This window comes from Gadus morhua, chromosome 10 (assembly GCF_902167405.1).
Source record: "Gadus morhua chromosome 10, gadMor3.0, whole genome shotgun sequence".
Classification (NCBI taxonomy): domain Eukaryota; kingdom Metazoa; phylum Chordata; class Actinopteri; order Gadiformes; family Gadidae; genus Gadus; species Gadus morhua.
Window position 1 is genome coordinate 8,430,327 of NC_044057.1, and position 12,220 is coordinate 8,442,546.

Below are 12,220 nucleotides of genomic sequence, written 5' to 3' on the forward strand. Positions count from 1 at the left end.
ACTCAGAAAACACCTGCATCGACTTCATAACACGAGCAAATAGGGAAACGAACTGCAAGTTATGACAACGGAAATGTGTCCCGGGGGATCATAATCAGTGACGGACCCATATCCGGTTGGCGGTTCTTTTCAATTACGAAGGTGTTAAGTCGTTTGATTGTGCTACAAGAGGTACGTGTTTCTCTTTTATTATGATAATGAAGTGGTTTTGTGTGTTTTCAACATATTTAGTCATTGTCCCCATAACGTATTAGATAGTATTAGACAGATAATTGTTAAACGTTCTCCAAACGTTCTTAGCTGGAAGCTAGCTGGCTAGCTCGCTCCCGGTCACTAAATAGCATTATTTGTGGTCGTTTCTACATTATTGTCATGACGTGGTAATGCAAGAGAAGGCCTGATATCTGAACTATTTTTTATTTATTTTTTATCTTTCAGATTGACATGTTCTGCCCGTTCTGTGCGGTGCAACTGGGGGATGCTCCCAAGTTTTGCCCATCTTGTGGGCAGAATGTGGGGTTTCTTACACAGCTTACCCATCAACTCCATCCACCTCGTCAAGCGAAGGCTGTGGGCCTACAGGTAACATCCCTCACTGTGCTTCCATTACTCTGTGCTGCATAAAAATGTCCCATGGTTTTAGCTGTCAGCAAGGCCACAATTTATCAACCCCCATTAAATCATATTAGTTATATCAATTAATCAGCCTGCTGTCTGTGTTTGTGTGTGCCCGTCCGTGTGTGTGTTTGTGTGTGTCTTTGTGTGTCCATGACTTTAGTTGAGGCCTCTGAGGAAGACCTTATCCGGGACCTCTTCAGAAAGGGCCACTCCTACACCGTTATCTGCGATTTTTTGGAGACAAAACACGGGATAGTAATGAGCCTGAAAACTCTCAAAAGAAGGCTGAAACAGCTCAACCTTAGTCGGAGGGCAAGTTATGCTCCGATGGAGACTTTGAACTCTGCCATCAGGACTGAACTGAATGGCTCAGGACAGCTTTTGGGCTACAGGGCTATGTGGCAGACCCTGCAACAGACGCATTCGTTGACCGTCAGACGAGATAATGTTACGCAAGCACTCAGATTCCTCAATCCAGAAAGAGTATCTCTCCGTCATAGGCGCCGATTTTTCAGGCGATCCTATTGCGCTGCAGGACCCAATCAGGTGTGGCACGCGGATGGATACGACAAACTTAAGCCCTTTGGGATTGCCATCAGTGGCTGCATCGATGGGTATTCCAGGCGGCTTATGTGGCTCAGTAGTGGCAGCACCAACAACAACCCTGCAGTAATAGCACAATATTACCTGCAGTGTGTTTCGAACTGTGGCGTAGTTCCAGCACGACTTCGGACAGACTGTGGGACAGAAAACGGAGACATGGCTGCCATCCAATGTTCATTAAGAGAGGACCACACCGATGAATTTGCGGGACCTCTCAGCCACATGTATGGCACTTCAACTGCCAATCAAAGGATTGAAAGCTGGTGGTCCATTTTCAGGAAACAGAGGTAAGTTTGAAGGTGTCAATAGAAGAAGGCAGACACGCACGCGCTCTTAATATTTAATTATTTATGTTTGTGTTAGAAACATTTATACAACACTGAGGTAAATCACTTTGTATACTCTCATTCCATTATTAGGACACAGTTCTGGATGGATCTATTTAGTGACCTGAGAGACAGGCACTACTTCAACGGCACCCATGAACACAAGTGCCTTGTACGGTATGTCTTCCTGGGCATTTTTCAGAAAGAGCTTGATGAGCACCGAGAGCTTTGGAACAACCACACCATCAGGCCTGTCCGTCCGTCTCTCTGTCCATCTGGAAAACCGGAGACCATGTACCACCTGCCTCACAGGTTTGTATATAGCACCTGTACTGTCATTTTCATTAAATGCTAGGTTGCATTTTCACTGTGTAGGTCTTTGTATTCGTTACCAAAGCCATCATGATTGACTGCCTATACCCTAGCCTTCGAGATTGAAATATAACTATTCATGAGTTCACTGTTGTGCTTTCTGTGCGGCCTTAGGTTTGGTGGAAGGGATTGTGGATTCCAAGTGGATCCCCAAGTGTTACAGGAGTTCAAAGACCTTCTGCCACCTACAAACAGTTTGTGTGGAGATGATTATCTCCAAGCATATTTTGCCAACTTGGAGAGACAGAGCCAGCTCGCTCCACCCATCAACTGGCCAGCTGCTGTTGACAATTACCTTGCACTTAAGGAGATGGCTGGACTTTAGAATTGCCTTGTTGGATGGTGTGCTCGCTTTGAACTGGGACGCCCCACCTCCTCATGCTTGACCAGCAGCACATTCCCCCAGTGTTGGACAGTAGTTCATTGGACTAAATATGTCAATAATATGGACATCGTTTTTTTTCTATTCAGTTATTTTGTTCATGTTCCATTTATTTTAGGCGACAGTGGATCAGCGTTCCGGCACATTAAGCAGTACCTGCTTAGTAAGCAGGGAAGCTAGACTCAATGAGTGTAGCTATGCCACTTTTTTTTTTTCTTTCATACAGCACTGCCTCTGTCACGTTAAAATTGTACCGGGGGCGAAAATTGTACCGGCCTACGTCATCGTTTGTTTACATCCTGACAACCTGCCCGGCAACAGACCACGCGATGCAGAAAACATGTTTCCAAACGACGAAATAACATAATACAGATAGCGGACCGCTATCTGTATTATGATAGATAGCGATAACAATTGTTTTTACTTTATATTTGTATTATATTTCATTGTTTAATCGAAACAATAAAAAAAATTGCCCGCAAAACGGGCGATCGCGTCAAATGACAAATGTTTTGCCCGCGAAACGGGCGATCGCGTCAAATGACGTAGGAGGGTTCTTGAAACATAATACAGATAACGGATCGCTAGATAACACTTGTTTTTACTTTATATTTGTACTGTATTGAATTGTTTAATCAAATTTAGCTAGTAAACAGTGTTTTAAGCAGGTTACATAGTCTAGAATGTTCAAGAACCTTCCTACGTGATTTGACGCGATCGCCCGTTTTGCGGGCAATTTTTTTTATTGTTTCGATTAAACAATTAAATACAATACAAATATAAAGTAAAAACAAGTGTTATCGCTATCTATCATATGTTATTTCGTCGTTTGGAAACATGTTTTCTGCATCGCGTCGTCTGTTGCCGGGCAGGTTGTCAGGATGTAAACAAACGATGACGAAGGCCGGTACAATTTTCGCCCCCGGTACAATTTTAACGTGACACCTCCAGTGTGTATTGTTATGGACATCTTCAATGTTTAAAAAGTTTGACCCATGGTTAAATTAAAACCTTTTCCACCACCACAATGACTTTTTGGGGTTCACCTAGTATAAACAAATACACTGAAGCTAAAAGTGACTTTCATGCAAGATCAGGTTACATTTCATGACCAATTTATGCAAAGAAAAACAAGTCTAAATTCTCACAATGTTTCAGAAGAGACAAACGTCGTACACCTTATGAAAATAATTTAATTTCTTTAAACAATGTTATATAGCTTTATATGTACAGACCGTGACAAACTAACAGCCACTGCACAATGAACTTTGAAATGCAGGTTAAAACAGTTGCATGTCTGATAAAAACAGTTGCAGGTCTCAAAAGAGACCAAATCCAGGGGAGTTCCTAATTCCATAACTCATGGCTTCCTCAAACATCTCATATGAGGGTAATATCGGGAGTTTCAATGTATTTGAGCAGACATTAGCCTCAGGAAACCTTGAGTTTTTCTGGAACGTGAGTTGAGGCTGTGGTGTTAATTTTGCTGCTGGGATTTCTTTTAGGCCTGTTGCAAACATCAGAACGTCCTGCAGGGACAGCCCAGATGCTTCCTCTGTGGGAGTGGGGAGTAATGAAACACATTAAGATTTATCATCCATTTGTGAACTTCACTTAAAACAGCCACTTTAAATAACATACAAAAAATACATTTTACAGCGATTAAGTAGTCCAGCCAGTAGCCAAGCACTCTCTCCTCCTCCTGGCGGTTTGAGCTACCAGTTGGGCTCATTTGTGGACGGAACAGCGCCTCTAGAGTCTCTGCTTTCAGGTCTTCCGCGCTGTAAACCATGTAAGGCTGGAACAGGGAGGGATGTTGTTCCAGAGCATTGAAAAGGTTCAGGGTAGCCAGGCCGTCCTTGAACCTATATCCAGGTTGGGGGTGAGGGGAAGAGGCAGATCATGGTAAGTTCTTAATGCTATTGCCAGTCACACTGCCAGTAGGACTCTAACCATTTCTGACATTCATTTGAGTTTCATTCACATTCTCTTTGGAATTCCTACAGAGTAGTCAGAGTGACCTACCTCTGGAAGGAAACATGGTTGCGGTAGGTGAAATACCACTGGATGTAATCATTTACAACTTGTTCCTTATCCTCCAGTGTCCTCAGGCATCGATAGCATCCTGCTGTCTGAAGCATGCTAGCGTGCTTATCGTTAAGTTCCAAGAGTTCTTCCAAGGTTGTTGCATTCTTAATCTAGAGTAAAATAAGAGCAATGAACAGACAAAACTGCACAAATATAATTTGTGTTGATATTGTAAATAGTTATACTTGAGAATCACCAAAAATAATCACCAAGGATGAGACTATCGAATATTTTAAATTCCTCTTTGACAGGGGTTTGTATTGGAATGTACATAGAAGTGACACAAAACATGGAAGTCACTGGCTTTATTCCAGTATCACACTGGTTGTAAAGCTAATGGGGTGTCCATATTGTTGATTGTTCATCAAAATAATATTTTCTTTTTATTGAATATGCTTATAAACACAAAACAATTACCTCAAGGAGAACATTCCTGAGATCAAGATCAGGTACGTCTGCAATTGGGGCCTCAATAGTCTTCACCTTACCCACTAGGTAGTGGTAGAAGTTCTCGGAAAAGCAACGAGGCCCTGGACCACCATGGACAATGGACATGGCCACCATTCTTCCAACATGGAAGTACTCATCACCGTCTGCAGCTAATGATGGCAATGTTGCAGGGTTAGTTCAAATTGATTTATAATACTGTCAAAATGTGGCAAAAACCAAATTACCTTTGCTGTCAAATGACAGGTATTTGCCATCTTCCCTGCCTTCAAAAAAACGCCTGTTTTTAATGGCGTCCATCAACAGTGTGCGGAATTCCCGCGTAGGCCCTCCTGTGTCAACGGCGTCCTCAGTCTGCCCGATGTCGTCTGTGAATTTCACCAAAAGGCTACCGGTGGGGTCAAACGAGGACCGCTTAAATCCCCTCAGAGCCCCATCCCAGACATTGGCACGGTTGATGTTGAACCTGCTGCAGTTGCTCGTGTTCTGACAGATTGGACAAAACGTCAGCAGCAGTCAGTCCAAAAACTTGCTCTCTGCAAAAAAAGAACATGTGTGAGGCAGGAAACATTAACGCTGCCTCCTCTTGGTTATGAACATGGTTAAAATATTAATATTTTTGTATTTTATGGACCCATTACAGTAAGTACACCATATGAGTGTGAGGAAATGTGATGGGCATAAGCATGAAGCACACGTTGCAAGCTTTCAATAATTTTTGCCTGATTGTTTTTCTGTTAAGGCGTCATTTAATTAAAAACATATGAAATTCAAATATTTACTTTAATATGGCAACAGAAACCAGGTAAAATGCCCAATGTAATTGGGCCGATTAATATTTCATCTGAGGGAAAGAAAAAAATAACAAGGCTAACAGCATTATTTGTATCAAAGTACCTGTCTTCCACCTGAGAGTAGTCGACTTCCTCAACATCTGAGGAACTGCTGTCAATGACAACTGGTGCATATACATTTGTATATGTACTGTGGATAAAAGGAACAATGAAATTGCTGTGAAATTACTGGAAAATGTGTTATTTTTGGTACTGTAATCAATTACTTTCCGCAGTCAAATATTTCATGCAAAACCAAAAGCCAAAAAAGATATTACTGCACTGAAGAGAACTAATTTAATCCATTATGACTTACTTGTAGAATTCACATGATGTGTTTGGTGATGTGGTCTTTTTGGGTCCTGCTCCTGCTCCATTGGCCTGTTGATGAAAGAGATAGAGATAACACCAAACAAATTAACAATAATTACATCACCACATCAGTAACATGGAACTTAATAACATTTGATAACAATACATACTTGCCCACCAGATGCCCTGGATGTTGTTGGCAGAGATTGTTTTGGGGACCTAAAACACACAAATAATTTGAATCACTTAATTTAAATCAGAATATAAGTAATTGTCCATATGTTATACAGAGGACAACATGCTTGATCTATTCCTTAGAGCAATTTCAAAAATGAATGCTGTGAAATACATGGATATTCAAAAATCGCTAGCACATGTCTCAAAATAGCAGGAGAAACTTACATTTTCATTGGAAGCCGACCAAATGCTTCACAATCATCGGATTCTGAAGATGAGTCATCTCCATAACCTTGGAAAAGATCATTATTAGGCTAGATATATCCAAAATATGTGGCAATTTCACAACCTCTTTGAATCCCATTAAGGACTCACTCAATTACCACCAACTAGCTATTATTATTATTTATTTATTTATTTACATACATGTACCGTAGTTCATTTCAATACTTACTCAAATCCTGAAGAAGGCAGATGTACAGCGTAATCCTCTGGTAAGATTTCCCAATTGCCTCTTTATAATGTTCAAGAACAAAAGGTCTGTCTGTACCAGGTATATTTTCTACCTGAGATCCATCAGGATAGAGAAGCACATATTCTCCATCTACCATTGCGTTTTGATTAAAATCTTGCTGCTTCTTTAAAGCAGCTGGCAAGATTTGGGTTGTTGACCACTGGGGTTCAACATTTAACGGCATGGTTTTCCCTCTTTGAGGTTTTAAACCATTCTTGGTCCTTGACATGATGCCAATCGAAATCTACAGAAATCAGAAAAGAAGAGAAAAAAAGAAAAAACAAACATGACTACTGGGTCTTAAATAGTCACATTACGACCTAAAACCTCTGTATTAAAGGGACTCTTACCTTTGTTGCCTTTTTACACTTTTTTTGGATAAGGTTAAATTGGTATTAATAAGGTAATAACACTCTAATATGCAAGACAGACCAACCAGGAGTAAAAACAAACAATTATTTTACTCTCATAATATTTAGTGAAAACTTCAACCAATAAAATTCTTCGGACCGAATGACCTTATTGGCCGACAGACCTGTCTGTTTGCTGCATGGATATATAAGGTTTTCCGTCTGCTTCTTGTGGCGCATTCGGGCCCGCGTCATCAAGGCGCGTCCTCAACTAGAGGGTTTGTTTTGATTCCACGGCAGACAGTAGCGAGTAACGACCGTAGCGACTGACGATGGCAGACCAAAGTGGTCCACGGCGTACTGAAACTGCACCATTCAGTCCGATTAGGGGACTCATCTCGGACTCAGACTCACAGAGTTACCCTCCTTTGGAGCCTAAGGAAGACCTCCAGACTGTTGGCCACCAACTGCACCATTCAGTCCGACAAGGGGACCCGATTCGGCCTCAGAAGCCAAGTGGTCCCGCTCCCCTGGATGATTCTCAGGACCTCCAGACCGTTGGCAACCAACCGCACCACTCAGTCCGATTAGGGGACCCGTTTCGGACTCAGACGCGAAGTTGTCCCGCTACTCTGGAGCTCCGGGAAGACCTCCAGACCGTTGGCACCCAACCGCACCACTCAGTCCGATTACGGGACCCATTTCGGACTCAGACACAACGTTGTCCCGCTACTCTGGAGCTACAGGAAGACCTCCAGACCGTTGGCACCCAACCGCACCACTCAGTCCGATTACGGGACCCATTTCGGACTCAGACGCGACGTTGTCCCGCTACTCTGGAGCTACAGGAAGACCTCCAGACCGTTGGCACCCAACCGCACCATTCAGACCGATTAGGGGACCCATTTCGGCCTCAGACGCTACGTTGTCCCGCTACTCTGTTTGTAATGCTCATACACCTTTCTTATACTCAGTGGGACCACTGTCCTTCAACATGGGGCCTCAAAACGGTATCACACGAAGCCCATAAAATTACAGTGAGCCACCTGCTAAATTTCTTGTTTACTAGACCCCTGGTAGATATTATGACCCCTGGGAGTCTAAACATAACCCATGGGAGTCTAAACATAACCCATGGGAGTCTAGAACTTTTGTACTGTAGCGACCCTGGGACAGTTAAATAGTTTGTGTGTTATGTGTTACATTATATTTCGTTGTCCGCTATGCCAGTTGTTCTATGTGCGTGTATTGTAATGTTCTTCTTGTCAATCAGCGTGGGGGCGAATCATTAGGTCAGCTGGGGGAGGGCCTTGGAAGAACAGGAGGGTGGGGGCCTGCACGCGAGTGAGACCGTGTTGGGGGTTGCCGGGGTAACCGGGGTTTGTTTTGTGTCGGTTTTCTGCCGTTGGTTACAATGTTACGGGTTTCAGTGACCTGGTTTTGGTTCATTAAAACTACCTTCAACTACTAATGACTCGACATCATTATGTCACCGGCGAGGTCACCGGCGAGGTCGTTACAGTACTCTAAAATAACGCTTAGTTTTGTACTCTAAAAAATAACGCTTAGGGGGTGGGGCATTGGAGGAAGGCGGGATGATTTGAATGTGCTGTAATTCTCAAATGCAACAAAGGTGAGAGTCCCTTTAACTTACCTTCACTGTAATGGCCTGCTTCTTTTTAAGCTTTGAAAAGGAGGTCCTCCTCTCAGCCTCTTTAACCTCCCTGAACCTCAAGAATTGAGCTGCTCTTCCTTCCTTCCTAGTCTCCTTCACTAACACACACACACATAATAATAATAATAATAATAATAATGTATACTTTATTAATCCCCTTGGGGGGATTCTTTCTCTACATTCAACCCATCCAGGGATACCACTATTACTAGTAGTACTAGTATTTACTAGTAGTACTACTACACCCGGAGCAGCGTGCAGCCGGGGGGGGGGGGGGGGGGGGGACCTCATTCGGCGTCTTGGGTGAGATTCAAAACTACAATCCTCTGGTTATTGGTCCAGCCCCTTAACGGCTAGATCACCGATGCCCCAATGGCACCCACACACACTGATGCATTTTAGCTATGGTTATTTAGCGGGGGTTGATAAATTGTGGCCTTGCTGACAGCTATAACCATGGGACATTTTTATGCAGCACAGAGTAATGGAAGCACAGTGAGGGATGTTACCTGTAGGCCCACAGCCTTCGCTTGACGAGGTGGATGGAGTTGATGGGAGCTGTGTAAGGAACCCCACATTCTGCCCACATGACGGGCAAAACTTGGGAGCGTCCCCCAGTTGCACCGCACAGAACGGGCAGAACACGTCAATCTGAAAGATAAAAAAAAAAAAAAAAAAATAGTTCAGATATCAGGCCTTCTCTTGCATTACCACGTCATGACAACAATGTAGAAAAGACCACAAATAATGCTATTTAGTGACCGGGAGCGAGCTAGCCAGCTAGCTTCCAGCTAACAACGTTTGAAGAACGTTTAAAGGTGCGGCCACACCAGACGCGTATCTCGCGTACTTCGCGTTTGAAATCGCCATTTTTTCCATAGGGAACCATTGGTTCACGCGCGTATTACGCGTATTACGCGTATTAAGCAACATTTTACGCGCGTATAGCGCGTATGTGGCGCGTATATTTACGCGCAATACGCGCTATACGCGCGTATATCGCGTACATTTCAAGAGTTCAAAAAATTGAACTTTTTACGCGAAGTACGCGAGATACGCGTCTGACGAGACACGCATTGCCCAATCAGCGTTGAGCTTGACCCGACGTCACTGGCAGAGAGTAGTGAGCTTGGACAGAAGCATACGGCCGACATCTTTCTTTATTCTGTGTGGAAATAGTAACATAGTTACGCCATTAAATGCTTTTATGGAAACATTTCTAGCGAGAAATGTGCATTTTACTTTCATAATGTTCACTCGGTGAATGTGAAGGATGTTTGGTTTGATAGTTATGACGAAGAGGGAACGCTCCGTTCACTTGCATGGACAGAGTCTCTGGTTACTAAGCAACCTCAACGTCTTGGTGGACTATTTCTCTGCTGGGAAACACACCAGACACACCATGTGAAGTTATTTAACCCGATTATTGTTATTTATATCCGAGATTATTTAATCTAACCCGATCTAAACTCTGTCACCCAAACACGGCGGTGTTGGGGTTTCCTACCTCCGGACTCCAGCGCAGCCACGGCCGACAACTTTCTTTATTCTGGGTGGAAATAGTAACATAGTTACGCCATTAAATGCGTTTATGGAAACATTTTTAGCGAGAAATGTGCATTTTACTTTCGTAATGTTCGCTCGCTGAATGTGAAGGATGTTTGGTTTGATAGTTATGACGAAGAGGGAACGCTCCGTTCACTTGCATGGACATGGACTCATCTAGGCGAGTGACGTATGCGCGTATGGCGCGTATTGCGCGTATGTGACCATTTTTGACACAAAATGGTCAAGCAACATTTTACGAGCGTATCTCGCGTAAAAATTACGCGAGATACGCGTCTGGTGTGGCCGCACCATAACAATTATCTGTCTAATACTATCTAATACGTTATGGGGACAATGACTAAATATGTTGAAAACATATTTAGTCATTGTTGAAAACACACAAAACCACTTCAATATCATAATAAAAGAGAAACACGTACCTCTTGTAGCACAATCAAACGACTTAACACCTTCGTAATTGAAAAGAACCGCCAACCGGATATGGGTCCGTCACTGATTATGGTCCCCCGGGACACATTTCCGTTGTCATAACTTGCAGTTCGTTTCCCTATTTGCTCGTGTTATGAAGTCGATGCAGGGGTTTTCTGAGTTTGCATGTGTTTTTCTGAATTTGCAGGTGTTTTTCTGAATTTGCATGTGTTTTGGCATTTGCAGCGCACGTGTTGTGTAATCGATGAAAGTGTTTTCTGAATTTGCAGGTGTTTTCTGAATTTGCAGGTGTTTTCTGTATATGCAGGCGTTGCGGCGTTTGCATGTGTTGTGACCCCTCTCGGCCACCGTATCTCTCACATACACGACTATACACTCTCATACTTACATGTAAAAGGAGTTTAATAGTTTGAATGAAACGGAAGTGGGTTTGAATGAAACGGAAGTGAGTTTGAATGAAACGGAAGTGAGTTTGAATGAAACGGAAGTGAGTTTGAATGAAACGGACGTGAGTTTGAATGAAACGGAAGTGAGTTTGATTCCTCGGTTCCTGATGGGGTTGGCCGCCTGTCAATCATAGTGGCAGTGGCCCACATTGGTCCCTATGTGGCTCTGCGCCCGCCGCCTATATTATCTAGTGGGCTTGCTGCTTTGAAAGTAAAGCTAGCACCACCAACTCAAGGCGTACAGTACGTCCACACCAGAAGCGAGTTGTTGTACGACCCAACCCTTTTTCAGTTCAGAGATCGAAACGCCATAGTGGTTTGGATACCAAGTGATGATAAGCGGGAGTATTTATACATCTAGAACGTTCGTATTAGAGCGGGAATCATTTTCATTTGCTGTACATGCCACCCAGGGCCGTAGCACCAAATCCTGGGCCCCTATACTATAGGTACTGATGGGCCCCTGCGCCAGGTTGTTGACGGGGGGGGGGGGGGGGGGGGGGGTCCGGAGCGATTGTTGACGGGGGGGGGGGGGACTGGCCAAAAGGTAAAAAACAATTTATTTTTATTTTTTTTGGTCATGGGCCCCCCCTCTGCCTTGGGCCCCCCCACAACTGTCCCCTTTGTCCCCGCAGTCCGACGGCCCTGATGCCACCAATCTAACCAACTAATCGCGTGTAGCATGCTTTAAACAAAACCCAAAAAGTTTTTGAAATCGTCACATAAACAAACTAATCGACAAGACGAGGGATAAATGACAAGGGATATATCTCTTGTCGTTTATCCCTCTATTCTCCACTATTCACGGAGCCTGAGGTGAATAATTGTTAATTAAATAGTCTAGATAGATAGATAGCCTAGTCAAGTCTTTATTAATACCAAACTACACAAATCGTCGGGAATCCATTTAGGTGGTTCGGCCCACACAGGACAGTAGCCTACAAGACCACACAGAACAAGTCTGACTGGACACACACACAATACATCACATTAAAACTAGACACGCGTTGATAGATAGATAGATAGACGGATAGGCCTAGATAGATAGATATGTTCCGTTATTTGCCTTGCGGAGCCAA

At 43.4% G+C, this 12,220-nt stretch overlaps 2 protein-coding genes and 1 long non-coding RNA gene across 4 annotated transcripts; 1 reads left to right on the forward strand and 2 right to left on the reverse strand.

Moving 5' to 3' along the window:
• Window positions 1-541: 541 nt before the first annotated feature.
• On the forward strand, window positions 542-2,575 carry LOC115552887 (uncharacterized). Its single transcript, XM_030369255.1, has 4 exons — window positions 542-582; window positions 779-1,508; window positions 1,641-1,859; window positions 2,034-2,575. Exons 2-4 carry the CDS (start codon window positions 877-879, stop codon window positions 2,242-2,244), a joined length of 1,062 nt encoding a protein of 353 aa, XP_030225115.1. The 5' UTR covers window positions 542-582; window positions 779-876; the 3' UTR covers window positions 2,245-2,575.
• Window positions 2,576-3,581: 1,006 nt separating this feature from the next.
• LOC115552734 (G2/M phase-specific E3 ubiquitin-protein ligase-like) lies at window positions 3,582-5,169 on the reverse strand. Its single transcript, XM_030369043.1, has 5 exons — window positions 5,064-5,169; window positions 4,807-4,988; window positions 4,327-4,499; window positions 3,952-4,166; window positions 3,582-3,598 (listed from the first exon to the last, which is right to left on the reverse strand). Exons 1-5 carry the CDS (start codon window positions 5,134-5,136, stop codon window positions 3,582-3,584), a joined length of 660 nt encoding a protein of 219 aa, XP_030224903.1. The 5' UTR covers window positions 5,137-5,169.
• A 144-nt stretch (window positions 5,170-5,313) lies between these two features.
• LOC115552861 (uncharacterized) lies at window positions 5,314-10,863 on the reverse strand. Of its 2 annotated transcripts, XR_003978384.1 has the most exons (9): window positions 10,686-10,863; window positions 9,207-9,348; window positions 8,677-8,795; window positions 6,613-6,916; window positions 6,384-6,450; window positions 6,152-6,200; window positions 5,986-6,050; window positions 5,734-5,820; window positions 5,314-5,372 (listed from the first exon to the last, which is right to left on the reverse strand). It is a non-coding gene; the product is annotated as an uncharacterized LOC115552861 (long non-coding RNA). The 2 variants fall into 2 exon arrangements; XR_003978383.1 differs by lacking the exon at window positions 8,677-8,795 and having other exon boundaries at window positions 10,686-10,857.
• Between the last annotated feature and the right edge of the window lie 1,357 nt (window positions 10,864-12,220).

Excerpts from the sequence above, each read along its gene's own strand:
- LOC115552887 (XM_030369255.1), top strand. The coding sequence starts at position 877 with ATGAGCCTGAAAACTCTCAAAAGAAGGCTGAAACAGCTCAACCTTAGT. Across the intron at positions 1,509-1,640 it reads TCCATTTTCAGGAAACAGAG|GACACAGTTCTGGATGGATC; the intron begins GTAAGTTTGAAG and ends TTCCATTATTAG. Across the intron at positions 1,860-2,033 it reads ATGTACCACCTGCCTCACAG|GTTTGGTGGAAGGGATTGTG; the intron begins GTTTGTATATAG and ends GTGCGGCCTTAG.
- LOC115552734 (XM_030369043.1), bottom strand. The coding sequence starts at position 5,136 with ATGGACGCCATTAAAAACAGGCGTTTTTTTGAAGGCAGGGAAGATGGC. Across the intron at positions 4,500-4,806 it reads TCAGGAATGTTCTCCTTGAG|ATTAAGAATGCAACAACCTT; the intron begins GTAATTGTTTTG and ends ATTTTACTCTAG. Across the intron at positions 4,167-4,326 it reads AACCATGTTTCCTTCCAGAG|GTTCAAGGACGGCCTGGCTA; the intron begins GTAGGTCACTCT and ends ACCTGGATATAG.